The 21,325-nt window shown below is 28.6% G+C and overlaps 1 protein-coding gene across 1 annotated transcript in view; it reads right to left on the bottom strand.

Annotated features, from left to right (window-relative positions):
- Positions 1 to 303: 303 nt before the first annotated feature.
- glu (structural maintenance of chromosomes 4-like protein gluon) overlaps positions 304 to 21,325 on the bottom strand; it is a 142,031-nt gene continuing 121,009 nt past the window's right edge. The window contains exons 20-23 of the mRNA XM_075376229.1: positions 19,241 to 19,473; positions 10,372 to 10,555; positions 2,736 to 2,993; positions 304 to 781 (exon numbers count right to left, since the gene is read on the bottom strand). Of these exons, the coding sequence (XP_075232344.1) occupies positions 650 to 781; positions 2,736 to 2,993; positions 10,372 to 10,555; positions 19,241 to 19,473 (807 nt within the window). The 3' untranslated portion in view covers positions 304 to 649. The remainder of the gene's footprint in view (positions 782 to 2,735; positions 2,994 to 10,371; positions 10,556 to 19,240; positions 19,474 to 21,325) is intronic.

The following is a 21,325-nucleotide window of genomic DNA, read 5'->3' as shown; positions in this document are numbered from 1 at the left end:
AACCAGCCTCAAGCATGTGACAAGTTTTAGTAATCCAACTTTACTGACCATCCCTGCAAAGTTCTTGAGGTGAAACACCTTGGATGAAGTTGAAGCCAGATAGATGTAGCAAGAAATATGGTTTTTGTACAAGAACTACTGTAAAAGGTTTGTCTGTGATATGAGCCACCCTCATCCTTAAACTAGGGCTAATGTATGACTAAGATACTATTTCATTAACATAAATGTTTACCTATTGAAAATAAAAAAAATCATCCAATGAAAATAGATAAAGATATTCAAATATGATTTATTGAAATCAATAAAATTGAAGGCAATAAAGATAATAACTGTAAAAGTAACACAAATATTAGGTAATTTTATATTTTAACTTATATTCTTTTCTTATATAAATTTATAACTATAAACATAAAATAAAGGCTACTATACTCCTCTAAACTGTCAGACTATACAAAACTGTCAGAGAATTACTGTATTTTCATTGCACAACATAATTTTTAAATTGTTGCACTGAATTACTCAATATGAAGTTGTTGCTTATTTGTTTCATCAATTGCAGTGCAGATATAGCAAAAATCTTCTTTTTTTTACATTCTGTATCTGTCAAGGATACATTTTATGCACACATCATATCAATAATATTATGCATTCAATCAGGTGACATCCTTCTGATTTTACTTGGCTGATTGTACTCATCATCATCTACAGCATTTGATAATCCATTGCAAATTTGTGATTCCGTTTTAGTTAACTGTACATCATTTTGCATAACTGGATTAACCTGCAAAAATAAAAGTACAAATTAAATACGTCATGTAATGAATGTTATAATAATAAAAACAGAATTCAGTAATTTGGAGAAAAGATTTAACACTCAAAGGATGACATGAATGTAAATTATGTTTATATTTATATAAAAATATATGCAAATATAATAATAAGTCATACCTCAATATTTTACACCATAATCGATAAGTTGGGCTTACAAGTATAACTAGGAAATTTACAAAAAATTATTAGTCTGTTGATGTTTGGCAGATGCTGTAAATTGCTGTGGACGTTTATTCATCTTTATAAAATCACATTCACTTGCCTAGCTTATTAAGAAAACTGTTTACCAGCAATTTATATGGAGAATTATAACATTTTTAAATACATCCCGTTGATTCAGCCATTTCCATAACAGAGTAATTTAATTTTATTTCTTAGATCAATTTCTATATCAGCATTAAGGAAATCAAACATAGGAACTAATTGCCAGTGTTCAATTCAATAAGCATAAAAATGAATATTAATTTAGTAAATTCTGTAAAATTGCAGTAATACTGAATAGTTTAGAAAGATTGGGTGTGCATGCAGTTCTTGCCATCACCATTTTATATTTCATCATATATATTTAATGAAATCAGCTTAATTCACAGAAATTACATTGTCCTACTGATTAATAAGGGGCACAGGATATCATAAAAATAACCTAGCTAATTTATTTTGCAACAAAAACAAATATTGCTTTTATACAATTTACTTATTCACTTAGAGAATTATAGGTGATAAACTATTTTTTTTTTTTTTGTTTGTGGGCATTAACGCCTGGGCAATAAACTATTAGGAGACTCTTTTATCATGATATAATATGAATTTAGTAGCAAATGAAAAGTATTCAAACTCAAAACCTTCCAGATAAAGATAAGGCATAATATTTTTAAACAATTCCAGCTATGGAGTAATTTGTTGTGTAAACTGTATACATTAAGTAATGTCAGATAACTAATTATTAATAATCATTTCCTCTATTTACTTTTTAATTTACATTAAATTAGTTAAACAGTATATTAAATGACATTTAGGTTAATTACACATCTCATAGAATATTAAACATTCTGACTAGCAGAATGTTAATACATTCATTCAGCAGAAATACATTTTCATGTTAATTCGTTCACATTATAAAGGAAAGTAAAATTAAAATCTGAACAATATTGACTCTACTATAGTTTGATATGTATATACATATATAAAAGTAAAAACATTTTTCTAATTTTCTGGTGAAAAAATGCTAATTTTACAGGTTGTGTCCAATATCTATTAGTTCTGAAGCCAATCTATCAGCAGGATTTGGTGTAGAAACCAATAATCTGAGATCAAATAAACAGTAGGACTGCTAACACCATAAGTTTTGGCCAAGATAGGGACTTTGTAATTTTGTTGACAGTGTAACCAGATATTAGCATCACAAAATGCACTTATACCTAGACTTGGCTGCATGAACTTTTATATCTTTAACAGTTTTAATGAAATTTCAGATTTCCTATCAGAAATGAAATTTATAAGCTGCTTTCATTTTAATCGCTGACCATCAAACAAGTAACTCTTAATAAAATAATATATTAAAAATTTTAGTGAAAAAAATTAAATCTTTGTAAAGTAATAATTCCAAGTACTGTGGTAACACAAATAACAGGAAAATAACTTTCATGAACTGTTTGTTATATTATAAATTTAAAAAATTGATAATTTAGTATAACACATTTTTTAAACTGAGTAAAGTTTGTTAATTTGCATAAATATGAATAAAAACAAATAACTGTATTACTTGTATAATTCTAACATCTCTACAATTAAATGGAATATTTTTTTTAACGTTTACATGGCCAATTATTTTCAACAATTCAAAATTTTAATTTCTTAAAAATATTATTAAAATTATACTTAAAGACTAAAAAAGAAGTTAATACCAGTGTCTTTGTAGGTACCACATTATCATTAAAAGAAGTATCAACTGTAGCAGAAGCAGCAGTTGTGCCATTACTTGGAGCATCATTTGATTGTGTAACAGGCCCATGATAATATGGTGGTAAACAGTATAGACCAGGATTTATAGTAACCGACTTTGTACAATTGTTGACTTTATATATACCAATGAGACGATCAGCCAATTCGAACATATTTGCTCTCAATGATATTATTATGAACTGTGCATTTTTTGTACGTTCCTAAAAAAAAAAAAACTCCTTTACAGTATACATAGTATTTTCAGTACCTAATAGTACTATGATTTCAGTAAATCATAATACTAAATACCTGCGTTAATATTAATAATTCTTAAATAATCATAATTACTAGATCTAAAATTTTGCTGATTACTCAGTAGCACTCTTAACCAGTAACATTCTGTATAAATGACACAAGTTTTACAGAATCTTCTATTTTAATATAAAGCGGGTCCAAATAAATAAAAATGATAAGGGGGTTACCATATTGGATCATATATTTTGCTTAAAATGAAATCTCTTTAAAATTAAAACAAATTTTTACTTTTACAAAGTTAACAGAATCTGCATTACAAAAACCAATGAAAGTGAATAGTAACAACATGAATAATTTACGCTGTACAAGAAAAGTAAAACGGTTTTGAACCTAAGACTGCTATCTAAATATATTATTTAATTAGCAAATCATTAAAACCTTTGAGCCACCGACAAATACATAAGTGGTCAATTCAATTAAATTAACTGTTCAAGAGTATTCATTTTTTATATTCTTATATATTAAGTTATAAAAAAAATAGTAGTAACAAGAACACAATAATTAAAATCTTGTAATATTACTTACTGTAACTATCACATATAATTAGTTTTTTTAAGTTTTAAATCCAAATTCTCAATAACAATTTATAAAAAAAAATAAAAAAATTGCTTGTTAAAATTAAGCATAACAATTTTAAATTTAAAATAGTCAAATTTAACATTTGAAGACTGTACAAAGGGAAGAACAATCAGTCATATATTTTTATTTTGGAAAAATTCTCAGTTTAATGGTAATATACCTGTTTTTATTCTTTAATTTCATAAAATGTTTTTAAAGCCAATCTAAGTTTTCACCCAGCACTATAAGTAAGATATTACTTATCTTCCTTATAATTATAATGTCTTGCGTTAGGGAAATCAAACTATTGTAAATAATTTTTTTTTGCTAAATTCAAATAAAAACAAAATGGTATGGATTCCGACTGATAATTGGAAGCACTGAACATGAAAACTTATAGTCTTTTCAGAAATAAATTACTGTCGCACAGCTAACTTGGAAAATATTTTTGAGAATCTTCTGAACAGAACATTTTAAATGCTGTATATCTTAAATTTTTTTACTGACAATGTAAGTTACTGAATGATCTTTGAAGTTCGCCTAATTCACCATCACAATTATTGACCAAAGCAGTAGTTATTATGTGAAATTACTCCCACGCATTGTTATAAATTTTTCAGAGCAACACACATTAAGAATTATCACAAGTAAATTTTATTTCTTGAATTTGTTGGCTCATGGATGGTGATTTTTTTCTTATACTAGGGTTTAAGAAAATGTGAACAAGTCATAAGTACTGTTTGGTCACAATGTACTACTTTAAATAGCAATGAGTTCTGTCTGGTATGAGCAATATGATCTACCCACTGGGCTGGAGTTTCAAGACAACCTTTCTGATTTATGACACCCTTATACTTATCTGATTCTATGAAACTGTGACCTATTATTGAAAAAATAATCGCATCAAATCTTTTTTTTTTATAACACACAAGTAATGTAAATATCTAAACATGGTGTAATTTTTATTTTGTCCATTAACATTGACAAATTTTTAATGTTTTTATCAAAAACATTGTAAAAAAATTGATTGAGCATTGAGCAGTCATCTGCACCCCTTTTGGCCACTGTTTCATCATAAATATAGAAAATAACTTCTGAATTTGTTAAGACATGAATATTAAACATAAATAAAGATAACTGTCATCGATAGTAAACAACATTTGTAGTATGTTACATTGCATATTTTTCATAAAGTCAATGCAGATTGCACCGTATTCTGAACCTGAGTTTAAAGATTTTCTGGAAAATAATTTTGCGCATTGTTTTTTCTTTTAAAAGTTAGCTGCTTTTTTTAAATGGATATTTTTCTGTATGGTTAATGCTTTAATTTCTCTCTCAGCTGTGCAATCATTTTGTATATTAAATTCTGGTGTCAATAATTTAATTTTTATTTCATCACAGAAAGAACGTGAATCTTTCTTGAAACCTACATTGTACTCCATTGTAAATATTTTTCTATGACACTAGGAAATCAGGAAATAATTCTGTAAAGACTTATGTAAATTTTTAACATTTAATGCATCAGAAAAAATAAATTTTATTTCTCTTTTTGAGAGAATAGTATATCATTTTCTGCCTTTAAGAGACTATAGGTATTCATGAACTTTAGAAAATATAAAATAATTTTTTTATGGACACAATTTTTATGTAAGCCTCTTTTGTAAATGTGGGCCAAACTAGTTGAAGCAAGAGTGTTTTAATAGTGATCATTTGGTTAGTAACCCTGTGTAAAGAAATAAATGCTTTATAACACACAGAAATTTCAATTAATTTGTTTTTCCTAATTATTCTAACTTTATAATTTATGAATGATCATACAACTTGAGACTGTAAGTTTCCTTTCGTGGTCTCCACCTGTAAACATCTTTTACTTCAATCAAACCACTTAGGTGTGCATATTGTTTATGCCTATCACAAAGTAAAATTAAAATATATTATAATAATATTTTGTTCATCAGAATTCACATTATTAAAACAATCAAGTCTTTTACATTCACAAGGCTCACCAGTTTCACATGTGGAAGCACAAAGTCTTCCTTCAGAAAGACGACCACAAACCTTTCTCTTTCTTGTCACTTTAACAGATGGATTAACAACTTCTTGATGTTCATAAAATAAAATAGATTCTATTTTAAACTAAAAAAACCACATAAATATCTTAAAAGCACAAAGATGCACAGCTATACTTCACAAACAAAAGCTAAAACTGTACAGGTTATGTACATGTAACAGCTGACTCATGGGTGGACATCACATTATGGATTCTGACTGTTGTTCTCCTTTATATGCCTAACCTAAAGCCTGTGGCTATATCATGGACTCTGATTGACATTTCAAAGTTTCATCTCTATAAATATGTAGTTACATTCAGCATCCACCAGATAATGTCAAAATCCATATTTTAAAAAATGGACTGATTGCTTTTCCCATACAGTTTTCATTTGAGATTGATAAATTTTAGTTTTAATAAAATCTTTAAGGAAAGCAACATGTTTAGGCTATTATTATAAATAACAGGGATTGTGCCAAGGCAATGGAGTCTCACAACTATTATTCAACTATACTCTAGAAATAGTATAATGAGGGAATGGCTTAAAAAGCGCCTCCAAAAGTAAAAATAACCAAAAAATCAAAACAAACTGTCTTGGTTTAGCTGATAACTTGACACTGCTAACAAACTACACTGACAAAGCTAAATAACAGATATTAGATCTTCAAAATATTGTAAATAAAACTGGCCTCCAAATATCATAAGAAAAGACAGAAATTATCCCCCAAAAACCAACATGATTAAAAGAAGTAAACATAAATGGTAATAAAATCAAAATAGTAATCCAATTTAAATACCTCGGAGAAATAATAACAATCAACCTAAATGAAAAAACCTCAATCCAAATAAAAAGAAACAAACTAGCTAAAGATAAAAAATTAACCTGGTATACATACAATAAAAAATGCCTATCAATAAACACAAAAATAGTAAGACACTACAACAGTTATAAAATCAGAAGCCACTTATGCAGCAGAAACTCTTCCACCTGAACAAACAATCAAAAAAGACAAACTCCAGAAAATCAAAAGAAGAATTGGAAGAACTTGAATCAACAAAAAGTACCAGAAGGATGGACAGTGGTATATTGCACCCAATAAAGTCAAATACAAAGAGTTAGAACCCATCACTGATACCATGTGTAAGAGAAAACTAGGATTCTTTGGACATATGAGAATGCAAGATTCAAGACTTTTGAAACAGCCAGTACAGTACAATCTCAACTCGAAAAGCACCAAGTCAGGATGCTGATGAATCAGAGAAATAAGAGAAGATCTGAAGGAAATTAGCCTTACATCTAAAGACACCAAAGATAAGATAAAATTAACCAAAAAAATCAGAAAAAAACCATTTACTTTACAAAATGAACATTTTAAATACTAGAAAGAGCACAAGATTGAAACATATGAAAAAGTACTGGGAGGACCACAAGACCCAAACAGTCCCATCGAAGGGACTTGGATAATGGACTGACTAAAGTAATCCTATGTGGTCATAAAAAAATAAATAAAAGAGAACTTCAATGAAGAATAATTACCATTAAAGATTCTCAAACAGTAACAATACTAAAAAAAACAACAAACAAACAATGAGGTCTGAGTATAGCAAACCCAATATTCCCCACAAGTAAAATAAATTTTCAACATATAACTCTACAAGAACTAATGAGTGTATAATTTTAACAATACATATCATATCAGTCTGCTATGTCTTAACTCCCAATCAATAAAAAGAAGAAATATTAAAAAAAATCACTAAAATTCATATAAAAACTATAAATAGGGCCGGGCAGATGATTAAACATGAATTCATGGGAATTAAAAAAAGTACTGAAACTATGAAATTAACTAAACCCAGTTTGCAATTCTGAACTTCAGTAAAGTACATACTAAACTAAGTGGTGTTTTTCCTCTCATTTTAATCTTTTTTTTAACACCATTAATACTCCACATCATGCTGGAAATTAGTTCTGTAATCTGAAATCTGTTCTCTATTTGTTTTAATTAACATCTATCTTTTATATTTTTATCAAAGGTAATAAATTTATCTACCAAAATACAATGTAAAAAAAATAACTTTACAAAAATTTAAGGATATTTTACAGGTACGCATAAACAATGAAATGAATTTATAATAATAACTTAATTCTATGATTTGTACACTACTATTAGTGTTATACTTCCATTTAATTCAAGATATCTATATGATATTATAACTGCATTTATTGTTCTTTAAAAGACTATAATAATATACAAGTTACACAATCTGAAATAATACAATGAAATATTTATTTACTCTCTAAGCAAGCAGTAGATTCACACCCAGTTAGTCACTTTATAGTAGATGGATACTTAAGAGTATTAAAAAATTTCAAGTCAGGATTCAAATCCAGAGCCCTCTTCATGAAAGGCAGCGATATTACTTATCCACCATGATGGTCAGTGATAATGTTATGCATAAATGCATACTTTACAAAATAAGCTTTATGCTGTGTCAAGCGATGCTATCAGTGATGATTAGTAATTTATTTGGTTTACCAACTAAAAAATATTAACAAATTTACTGCTAAGTAATTTTTACTTGCACTTTCCCATGTTGAAATGGTGTTTTGTTTTTGAATTTAAAAAATTTTTTCTATTTTTTTTTCTTTATGCATCTTACATTTGACAGAAATATTTACAAGTTAAGAATTGCTGTATTGAGATAAATTGAATCGCTACAGTTATGTTCAAGAATGTTTTTGCTGTGTCACTGAATGCTTTTTACCTTGTAAACAAGGTAAACAATGATGTAATCTGTGGTAATTCTTACTTGAATTTCAGTATTTTTTTTAAAATTACTAATGATCATTGAATACTCTGTGTATAAGGAACTAAATAAGATTATGATTTAGAAAAAAATCATTGCACCAGATGCAATTAACGCAAGACCTTTCATCAATCAAGACAGCCCACCCAACAAAAAGATGGTATTTTAAATATTTTCAGGTGAAATGATCCAGGTTGGTCTAGTGGTGAACTCATCATTGCAAATCAACCGATTTCAAATTCGAGAGTTCTAAGGTTCAAATCCTAGAAGAGCCAGTTACTTTTATACAGATTGGAATACTAGATCATAGATACCAGTGTTTTTGGTGGTTGGATTTAAACTAACCACACATCTCAGGAATGGTAACCTGAGACTGTATAAGATTACACTTTGTTTATATTCATACATATCATCCTCTGAAGTAATACCTTACGGTGAGTGGTTCTGGAAGCTAAACAGAAAAAAGAGAGGTGAAATGAACCAAAAACTTTAACAGCCTCACAATAACCCAAATATTTCGATAAAAATTTAAAAAAACATTTCTCTGAAAATTCATTAATTGTAACAGAATAAACATGTAAAACAAATGTATTGTAGTAGAAAAATATGACCATGCTTTTTAAAATGAGCTCATTATAAATACAACTTTTAACTTGTTATGCATACACAAAAAATCCTCATTTCTTCTTACAATAGATTCAATTTTAAAATGTACATCTAGTTGCAACACATGATAATAGATTACAAGAACCTCAGTAAGTTGTATTAATGTTTCAAATGCTGCAGAGTTTCTATTTATTATTACAATTTCAACAATAAGAAAAATTCCATAATAACAATAAACCATCACATTAAAGTAAGTAAATAAAAAGTAAATTCTTTTAAAAATAAAATTTCACTCATCTCTTATCTCATCCCAAAAATTGTAATAATAAATACTGAACCTTACTGAATGCTATAGTGTAACAAGAGAACTTAGGTCTTAACCCTCAACAATTAAGGGGATAAGAAGTATGAGAATACAGAATTGCAGACACAGCAAGTTAGAAGGATCCACTGTTACCCAGAGGATGGCAAGCATGTTGGTCAACATATTAAATAATAAATATAAAACAACAGCAAATATATCCTAACTGCCAAATTTTAAATGGAGGAGTAATAATTGCTCTATTTTTTAGTTGCAGGTTTTTTACTATAGAAATAAAAAATGAAACATGGTAGTTTTATGGTTGTTATTATGTTCCTCAACCACATAACAGCTTCTTATAAAGGAATTGAAAATGACATTATTGTGAGAATACTATTAGGGTGTGAAAAGTTAATATTTTTCATATGGGGTTTTGAAATACAAGTAAAAAAAAATAAAAACCAAGAAATGGCTATAACCAACAATAAATTACTATTACTCTGTATACTGACTGCTTTTGCACAATAGAGAAAAACAACTTAAAAAATCTGCAGAAATAATACTTAAAAGTACTGATTTTTTCCCATGAATATTCACTGTAAATCAGATATCAGTTTTTATATAGGGAATAAACTATTTATTTATTTTGAACTTAAAATTCTTTTACGAAGATCTTTAACTTATATTAGCTGCTATTACTCTTGTAATTCAGCAGGGACTACAAAGACATAAAATGAGTGAAAGAGAATAAGAATTACTAGCGTAATACCTAGTAATACTTAAAAAAACTACACAAAATATCTTTCACTCTACAACTTGTAACTACTAAAAAAATTAAACTTAAACTTTTAAAAACTTTAAACTTTAAAAAAAATTAAACTTTTAAAATTTAATAGTCAAAAAATTTTTTTATGATTTATCTTATGTACATTTATACAATAATAAAATTAAAAATATTAACCTTAATGTAATGACCAACAATAGACACATTCTTAAAATCCAAAGCAGCATCGATTTCATCCATTACGTACAATGGTGTAGGCTTGTAATAATGTAATGCAAATACAAGCGCTAACGATGATAATGTTTTTTCACCACCAGATAAGTTAGATATATTCTTCCAAGATTTTTTTGGAGGCCTGACACTGTGAAACAGAATTTGTATTATCTTTATTATAAAATAATCTACAGCTACTTTCATTTAAAGAAAAAAAGTAAATAGAATGTAAATGGATCTGGGTTATACCAGTGGAAACGATGAGAATGGGGAGTCCAGTTTTCTAATTAATGAGTTCTGCTTAAGGTTATTACAGATACTCTTTTACAGTTTTTCTTATATCTAAATAGGAAGGAAAGGGAGTGGGATAAATCTAAATCGCTACTGGAAAGTAAACTCTGCAATACTTTAGTTTATAATACATATTAATAAAAAAATGAGCAAGGAGTTGCAATCTTAGAAGTATTTCTAAAATTACACAAGTTTTATACCACTTAATAGCAGCTTCAGCTTATTAATTTCTCTAAAAACTGACACATTGATTTTAAACAGTACATACTGATAGCAAATTATCATTTGTTATGGGCAATTAAAGGAAAAAGTTGATTACATAAATTGGTCCCGGCAAAACATAAATGCTTATGTTTCAAAAGTTTACTGTTGTAAATTAAAATGAATAGTAAAAAAAACAATCTTTATAATGCAGTTAAGAGCTGTTGCAGAAGCACCGTAGTAAAAAAGAGAATAGGTTTAAATAAATTGTACCAACAATTGATGGCATAGAAAACTTTTGATCATATTTGCATTTTTAAATGAAAATTCAAAAAAGAGCATAAAATACACTAAATGGATAGATATAGATGAATTAATTTTTTAAATTTAAATATATATATATCTTACTACTATTTTTTAAAGCAATACAATTTGCAAGCCATATGTAAGATAATGTATAAATGAATATAAGGAACTTTAAAAATGTTTCTGTCTGCACTTGGGTTTTTAGTTTAAAATATGAGGATATGTAATATCCAAAGCTAATCTGGGGAATGTTTGTAAAGCCTATCTGGGGGATGGTGACTTGAAAAGCTACGTCAATATAAAGGAGAAAAAATGTATGGTGAGAAATCCATAACAATCATTTTGATGATGACTGTCATCAAAATAATCTCATGGTAGTATCCACAATCCGAATTAGTTTCAATATTTGAATTCAAATATTTAAGTGTGTTTGCTGATGACAATAAATTGAAACTGGGATTATACAACACTACAATAATATTTAATGAAGAAGCAGTAGGGGAAAACAAAATTCTTCACAAAATAGGGATTTTTTTCAGAAGTTACACTACATTTGGTCCTGAATCTGAAATCAACAAAATATATCTTTAAACTTTAACTCTCGTTTAGTGTAAAACACAATTTTTCAAAAAATAGGTTCATTTCTATCAGCTTCATTACTATGAAAATATGGTAGACAAATTGATTCTAAAATTAATATAAAAAAATTACTGAAAATTTTTCCATAAAAATTTATCAAAATTTGTAATTTTTTTTGTGTTTACAGAAGAGATAGTTAATTTTATTAAGGAAATCAACATTATATATGTATAAAGTAGGATAAAAATTTCATCAAAAAGTACTGCAATGAAAGAGAAATGTGTACCAAAAGTAAGTTAGAATTTATATTTAAGAATTAAACAATATTAAAAAGTAAACAATTTAACTAAATATTGTATTAAATTATATTTAAGAAGTATCAATTTACATACCTTTTCAATCACATATAACCAATGTAAAGAAGTAATTTCAAAAATGTCTTACATGTCAATAAAACATTACATCACTGTTAAAATATATATTTATTCACAATTCTGTTTTATTGTATACCCTGAACATTCATTCAAATATTTCTAATTAGTATTTCCTTTTTTAGTCCTTAAAGAGATAATTGCAATAAAATCATAAATAATAACAGTGAATCTCCTAAAAGATCAATAATGGGTAATTCAATATTATTAATTTTCTTTCTTGCCTCTTTAATGTTTGAAATTTATACAGAAAGAATTAGAGAACAGTTTAAAATATAATGAAATCTGTGTGTGATGTCTCTATGGATGGTTGTGAAGGAAGATAAATTAAAAAACAGACTGTGTGAAAGCAAGATATCAAAATATGTTAATTTCCTGATCAACTGGATGAAATTAATCAACAACAGATTATTAGAGTGTTGGACAGTGCAAAAGCCTCTTTTGATTAGTTTTGATTCAAACTGAATCTATCCAAATGACAAGATTTAACTGGGTACTCATAGGTGGCCTGTCACCAGCAATTATACACAATTAATAATATGAGGCTTATAATATTTATCTTATAGGCAGATGAATATCTGCCAATCTATATTTTTTGGTTTCTATGAAGTAATTTAAACAAAACAGAAGTATACCTGACATGCTGTTAATTAACTCTTTATGTCTATGAGCTCTGAGAAGAAATCACACCATACAAGTGTTACTTCTTGTATAATACCTGAATTTTATGTAAACTTCATGTTTAGAAGCTCAGAAAATAATGTCAATGGAGGTTTCTTCTCTTTTGATGGGACAACAATAGGCTGGGATAAGTTGGGGTGGCCCTTGTTTCCAATCGATGCTTGGGTAAACTATTATTAAAGTATATGTTATATTTTTGTACCCAAGAAAATGCTGCACAGAAAGTAATATAGCATTTGGGAGATTGAATTGATTTATGGATGGTTGGAACAATTAGTCATATGGAATTTACATCAAAGAAAGCAAAATAATAAATAAACATCTATCTAAGCAAGACAATCCAACCGTTCTGTACTGTTCCACAGGCTATGTTCTTGTTTTAACATTATTTTCTCCCAATGTCTGTGATTGAATGTCATCCGTATAAAAACACCCCGTGTAACATTTTAGAAATTATCTATTACAAATTTCAAGAACTGAACTATATTCCTTTATCTTGTAATTAATTATCTTAGGCTTTTAAGCTTAATTTTAAATGCAAAATTCTCAACTATTATGCTTAATATTTAATTTTAAAGGCAAAAGAAGGAGACAACAAATTAAATAACACATATGTAAAGAAAACACCATCAAAGTATTGCTTACTGAAGGTAAGAAAGAAGTACTATCTAAACTAATAACACTGATAGACAACAAAAAAATTGTTTAATGTTTCTCAAGTACAATACCATTTCTTGAATTGCTTTTCTGCATACATTACAGATCTGTAAATACAATTTTTCTATCACGCTTAGTTTTAAATAAATTACACTTCAAAAAAAATTAAGGGAAAACATAGTTAAAAATCTGTAAAATTTATAATTTTGCATGGCCATGCCTGTGTTAGCATAATTTCTCTGATGCTTTTCTTTTATAAATAGCCTCAGGCACATCCTGAATTAATGTCTAACATTAATTGGCTAGCATGTTAGTATTCCATTTCCCTTTATAGCAGCTTTCCATCCCGAAATTGCCTTGGTGGAAATCATTCACTGTGTTTGTCACTTATGTCTCCGATGTTGTCCGGGAAAAAATACAGATGTGAGTGGAGGAAATGTATTTTCAGAGAAATATTATATCCCATAGCTCTGTAAGACGTGTAAAAAGTTGATTAACAATATCATGGTGATTGTCAGATTTTTGTTTGCCGAGAAACCTTTTTTGCAAATGTCTTTAAATGAAGCCCAAGTTACACTTTCTACATTATTTAACATTGAGTTACATACATCATCCTTCACCAACTCTCTTATTTGAGGCCCAAGAAATATTTCTTCTTTAATTTTTCCTTCACTTACATCCAGAAATTTCTGCCTGATGTACAAAAATCCGAGACTATCCTTCTTCATTGCTTTTACAAAATTTTTCATTAGACCTAACCTGATATGGAAAGGAAGTAAAAATATTTTTTTGGGTTCAACAAAGGGCTCATGAATATTATTTTTCCCATTTCGAGTTAAGATGTCTCGTTTTTTCCACTCTTTGGTAACATAATGTCCCATTCGCAAAGAAGACATGAACTTAGTATAGCCTAACTGCATGCCTAACAAAATAGCTATAGCTTTCAAATCACCACATATGTTTTTTATCATTTATCGTATCGAAGGATATTTGTTACTGTATAGTAGAACCACTTTTAAACTGCACTTGGATGAATCTATGAAAAGGCGCCAGTCCTCAGGTTTATGAACTTGTCGTAAATGCAACATAAGCTCATCAGTATTTGTGCAATAACCCAAATTATTTACATCAATAAAGTTCTTTTTGTCAACTTCAAAAGCTCAAAATTTTTGTATTTTTTTTAAGCAAATTCCAACCTTGTAGTCTTGATCCTAACATTTCATCTTGGTTTTTTTGATAAATTTAAATCCCTAAGTCATTTAATTCACCTTGTGATATAAGATGTGACTTATTGGAAGATAATTCAAAATCAAAATCATTGTTGTCTTCTCAGTACTGCCTGATTCTTCATTGCTTCTTTTGAAACATACAATCACATGTGGCTCAGGAACTGGAATAATTTGACTGTAAGGTACAGACCTGATAGCAATGAAGGATATTATACAGCAGAGGTGGCCAACAAGTCGATCACGAGGCCAATTTTGGTCGATCGTCGATTGCTCGCAATGTCTGGGGTGGAATTCCATGTACCATGGACTTTGAAACAATTGTAAAAAACAAAACTTTCTAGCAATAGTTTAATCCATTCTGGGAATTTGCCAAGGTCATAAATTCCTAGAATTCTGACAGCCTGACACTGTGATCTCTGCCCATCCAGCACAATACATTCTGACTTATGTGTTACACTCGTCACCGGATGCAACAGTTACAACTCATCGAAGAACACAGTCAGCTTGAATATTTGGTAGTGTCATGGGGTAGCTTCTTTTCTTTTATATTAACAGTATTATTATTAATCAATATTATTTATCCTCTGTGACTATGTTGAGTTTCAATTTTTCTTCTGTTTAAAATGTAAGTACCATTTCTTTGTTTTAAATTAAATTGCTTTTCTTACCTATCTATTTACTTGATAAGTGAGCATTCTCGGAACAGATCTCTAAACTACGGTCATTACACTGAGAGAAAAATAAAAGAGAGTATTATAAATACGAGTATATTAGGAATAACAATAATTCTATTTAAATTAAGAAGTCAGTATTGTAAACTGTAATAAATATATTGTAACTTTAACATACTTCTTGTAAATTTGAATATATTTATATTAGATTTTAATAAACTTGTATTGCTGTCCCCAATCGTAATATGCAGTATTGTTATTATTTCTCTCAATGTAATGGAGATAATTGCCACAGTTCATGAGTTTTTGAATTTTCTAGGAAAATATTTAATTCAATATTTATTCTTTAAATTGTCTATTTCTTTGCATTCTAGTATTCAAATTCTGAACTGAGAAAACATAAAGTTAGGGATCTTAAAGTCAATTAACAAATCAACAAAGCGTTTTTAAAAAGCCAAGGTTGAGGTCACAAGCAGTAACTACTGCATCATTCAAAGTAAGCTATCTCTTAGCAAAAAAATGTAAGCCATTTTCTGATGGTGAATTTGTAAAGGAAATTTTTTTTGGAAATGTCAGATTCACTTTTTAACAATTTTAAAAACAAGAGTGAAATTGTTTCTGCAATTCAAGTTCTACAATTGTCTCGAAACACAGTGATGCAGTGACTTGAAAGGATGAGTGGGAATGTAAAAGAGCAGCTATATAATGATATTAATAGATTTCTTGTTTTTCCCTTCAGTGTGATGAGTTGACAGATATATAAGTGATGCAGCACAATTACTTGTTTTTGTTCGTATGGTTTTTAAGGATTTTACATCTAAAGAAGAATTGTTGGGTATGATTTCTTTGAAGGAAAGGACTAGAGATGTAGACATATTCAAAGCTTTTAAAAACTTGCTCAATGATTTGAAAGTATCACTTTTTAAATTAGTCTCAATAACAATGGATGGGGCAGCTGCAATGATAGGTTGCAGGATTTATAGCACTATGTCAAAATGAAGATGAATTCACAGCCTTTTTGAGCTATCACTGCGTAATTCACCAGCAAGTTTTAGCTAGCAAGAGACTAAACACAAAAGAGATAATGGACATAGCATTTAAAATTGTTAATTCAATTCGAGGAAGTTCCCTCAAACGGCGTCTCTTCCAACTGCAGCTCGATGAAGGCCAACCTAAATTATTACTGCATACCGACATCAGATGGCTAAGCAGAAGTAAATTTCTGCAGCGATTTCGTGATTTATTGTCTGAAATTACAAACTGCGAAAATTTAAATGATTAAACTTGGCTTAGTGACTTAGCATTTCTAACGATTTTACTTCAATATTAAGTCATTTAAATTTAGAATTACAAGGTAAAAATAAAACAGTAATTGATATGATCAGCTGCATAGACGCATATAAAACAAAATTTATTTTGCTAATAGAAGCTCTGCAACAAAATAATCCGAATCATTTTCCAAATATGGCAGATAACCTACAAAAACATAGAAATATTAATTATAAGATTGACAAATACATCGCGGAAATCCAAAAAGTAATTGAAGATTTTGAGGTAAGATTCCAGGATTTTGAAAAATTAAAGAAATTGTGGAATTTATATCTTTTCCTTTTAAAAAAAATTTAAGTGGGAAACGCATTAGCAAAAAAATTTCAGACATTTCATATGGATCAAAGGGCATTAGAAAATGAAATTATAATTTTACAAACTGACTTAATCTTACAAGCCAGAAAATTTGAAGAAGATTTTTGGAAATATGTCAACCGAGAAAAATATCCCAGTATCACCAAATGTAGCGAATATATCTATTCTTGTTTTGAATCTACATACCAATGCGAATCGGCATTTTCATAATTGAAGCTAACAAAGACTAAACAACTTTCTGTCCATCTTTGTTAGGATGTACACCTAATTATAATTCCTTGGTTAGAGACATGCAAAGTCTTCCCATTAATGTTATGGCAACAAAGTAAATTCTAAATCTGTCTTTATCTGTAGCTACTTTGAATTAATAAATTTGTTAATAATTATCCATGTTCTTTTAATTCCCCTGGACGTGAGTTTTTTGCCCCTTTAAATAATTATTGTTATTGTTTTTTACGCAGTTAGATAAGCCGTATATCTATATTTCAGTACGAGGTTTACTCTGCAAGCTATTGATAGATTAGCAAAAAGTAAGTCATATTATTCTTTCATTATAAATTTTCCTGGCCCAAAAAAACGCGTAAGTGAAATATTGAAATCAAATTATCAGCCATATTGTGCATTTTTATAACTTTTTCATATTTACAGACAAATAGTACAACTTATACATTGCAGTTGATAAAAAAATTAAATTGCACTTTAAGTGAGTAAAAATCTATCTTGAAAAAATGTTGGAAAATCAAATTTTTTTAGGTACCGCATGTACGGAATGCTGCTATTAAAAGTTGGGTCTGGAAATTTATTTTCTTCACGGGCCTACATCTCAAAAACTTAATAAGTGATTTAAAAAATAATTTATTTTATTTATCTACCCATACCTCGCTGGAATGCACCTTATACTGAAACATAGTATTCATTTCACACCCCTTCTTCACCCTTAGACTACACCTAAGTAGCTTGACAACAAGTCAATCGCGACACACTTTTAACATAAAAAGTCAATTTTATATACAGAAAAGTTGGTCACCCCTGTTATACAGTATGTTTAGATCTTTAGAAATTCCAGACACACTTGTTACAAAAAAAGTAACAATTGGTTACATTTGTTGTTTGGTAACAATTGGTGAACCTATGGTTCACCAAATGGCAAAGCCTTCCATGTATGTTTCAACCATCCTCTTAAATATACAGAAAAATTAGTGCATATTATATGAGGTGCCCACGTCATCCTGATCACCAATTTTACACTGAAAGTAAAAATGATATGCTTTATTAAAGATGTATTGTTTTTACTATTTGATTTTTATGATAAACTCATTCATATATAACAAAAGGCAGCCACATTATTTACACACTTTTGAGGCATTATGATACTGCACTGTTTACAAATTTAAGATAGCAATGACTGAACAAAATTAATTCATTCCTAAATCCAGTGCTTAATACAAATAACATAGCTGTGTTTTCAGCTACATGTTTTGACTAGCATAGACATGATTAAATTTTTCCATTAAGGCTCACTCCTTCAGTATTAAATATGTCATAATATGTGACTATGATATGATTTACTTCTTTGTCTAGTATTGTTTATTTATAACTTACAAATTACATTAACAAAGTTAAACAATAAAAAATGAGCTAACAAAATACTATATAGGAGCTTAAAATGCTAACTATATGTTGAGAAATGAAAAAAATCCTTAAATTAAAATTTAAAAATTTTTCAAAAATGGTGGGTGATAAAAAAATTCTGAGTTCATAATCGTTTTCAATATAAAAAACAGATTGAAATCATGTACCGCATGTTAGGAAACAAAATTTATGTTTATCAGTGTAATTATTTCAGCATGCCTGACAAGTGTTAAATAAAATTTGTTTTGAAATTACATGCATATTAGAAAGCTTTTCTAATCTACAACATTAGTTCAATTCATATTTCTTCTAAGGACTAAGCATTTAAGATGCAGATGTGATCTTATTAACAACAGATTGTTGGAAACAAAGTAGAAATTCTTAGCTTTTACAAACTATTAAATTTTTGGAGTTCATATCATTAATTCATCTGAACACAGTAAAACAGTGGTGATTATAAAACAAAATAACCAATAATTAGTAGGATAAGAAGTTAACTTATTTACTTTACCTGAATATGATTCCTTCAGAAAAGGGATCTAATGAGTCAACAAGTTCCAATTCTGCATCTCCTCCAAGTGTAATCATTTGATACATTTCTTTAAGCTTTAAAGTAATTATTGTAAATCCTGCCATAAATTCAGTCAATCGAGACTTACGAGCAGTGTCATGCCAATCTCTACATTCATTTCTTCTTGCAGTTACTTCATCCAATTCTTTGATCTTCTCATTGTATTGTTCAACCTAAGAAAATTGTCAAATAGCCATCATTAAATCATTTCAGATGTGGAAATCATTTTTAAAATGATAGTTATATTACAAAATCTTACTTAGTACACCTTGTAATATAATTAGTAACTTTCATAGCTAGAATGACATACAAGGAAAACAACTGTCTACTACCTCCACTGCATGTGGAAAATGACAATTTATAATAATTTCACTGTATTACAAAAAATATAATGCTCCTTAAAAATCAGAAATTTTTATTTGAATAAAAGCTGGCTAATATTTTTCACAAATATGTTCAATATACAAGTTAGAACATAAATAACACACACACACCCTTGAACATGAAAAAGTTTCACTTATTTCCTTCAAAGTAGTCTCTTCATACTTATTCCTAATTCATAAATTTTTGGATACATTCCTAAAAAAATTCCTATTCTTAAAAACATCCTTCAAAATATCATCAGTGTCCTTGTACTGATTTCCATAACCAAACCAAATTTACTTTAGACTTGCATCATAAAGGTTTCATAGTGTATTAGTAGTTTTTGTCTATCAGGCAGCTGGGTAAATATTTACTACATACTGTGAAGTTGATTTTATGTGGTCATATGTATCATCTTTGAAGAAACATAATATTTATCTAATATAGGATATCAAGCACCTGGAGTTAGCGAATTCCAGGGACACTGTATTTGTTTAATGTTTATATTTGTTCTTACCCTGCACTGTGTTCAGTTTTAGAATATTAAAGTTATTATTTTTTTTATTTAATTAACAACGTAAATAAAATTTAATTTGGTTTTTTACCCATTTTTTGTGAGAAGAGTCAATCGTGTTCTGCATATTTTAAAACTGTACTTTTGTTGATTGGTTTTTGTAATGCGGAAGTTAAGAAAATGTATCTGTTATTGTGTTTTCTGTGCGGTTAATGATAAAACAAGTAATGTAAAGAACCTGTTATGAAATTTTAACTAAAAGTAAAATTTGGTTTGATTAAAAAAAAAAAGAAGTAACTGTGTAAGATACATGTAAATTTGCTTTCATAGTTGCATTGTTACAGGAAAGTAAAAATTCTACAAAACCTTTTTTTAACAATTCTGATAAAGAAAAAAGGTAGATTCAACACATGCTTGCTACTTTGTTACCAATGGATTAAGTGGTTAAATAATAATCAACAAAACTTGAGTCAGTTCCATTTAAATTTACATAAAGTTTCAGATATGTTTTATACTAGGTGGTTGGAGTTGCTTTGTTTAATCCCTTCTAGCCTGGATCCCCTTATTAGATGCATGTATCCTATAATTTCTCTGCTGCTTGCATTTGGAATGTTCAATTCTAAAGCAAATAATGCTGTTCAAAAGATTTCTTTGTAAATAATGTTTGTTATTCCTTCTGAAGCTAAAATATATAGACTATCAGGGTTAGTGATGCGAGAGCAAGTGATGTACAGTTGAGCATGTGAGAAACAGCTGGTCCTTAGATTGACACCAATGGCCTTCATCATCTTCCCATGCAATTTTTTGATTGTCACAGCGAAGCAACAAATACTCACAGGAAACTGTACTTGTTTAAATTGAAACAGAATATTATTGGGAATAAATAGTATACACAGTATAAACAACATTATCCCATGCTACATGCCATTAAAATTTCTTCCCAATTAAATGTTTCTGTAATTTTATCACTTTGAATTGAGTTCCATTGCATAACTTTAGAAGAGTAAGCATAAATGAGACACTAACTTTCAAGGTGATTTGACATACAGGAAGGCTGTATACAGCATTTGGAAATTCAGAGAATAGAATTCAGATATTCTACCGGGTAATTAGATGCATCTTCTTGATTAACTACGGTGTTTATTGAT

Source organism: Lycorma delicatula, chromosome 1, assembly GCF_047948215.1.
Source record: "Lycorma delicatula isolate Av1 chromosome 1, ASM4794821v1, whole genome shotgun sequence".
Lineage (NCBI taxonomy): Eukaryota > Metazoa > Arthropoda > Insecta > Hemiptera > Fulgoridae > Lycorma > Lycorma delicatula.
The sequence above is the reverse complement of the archived record's forward strand: the minus strand, read 5'-3'. Positions and strand labels throughout refer to the sequence as shown.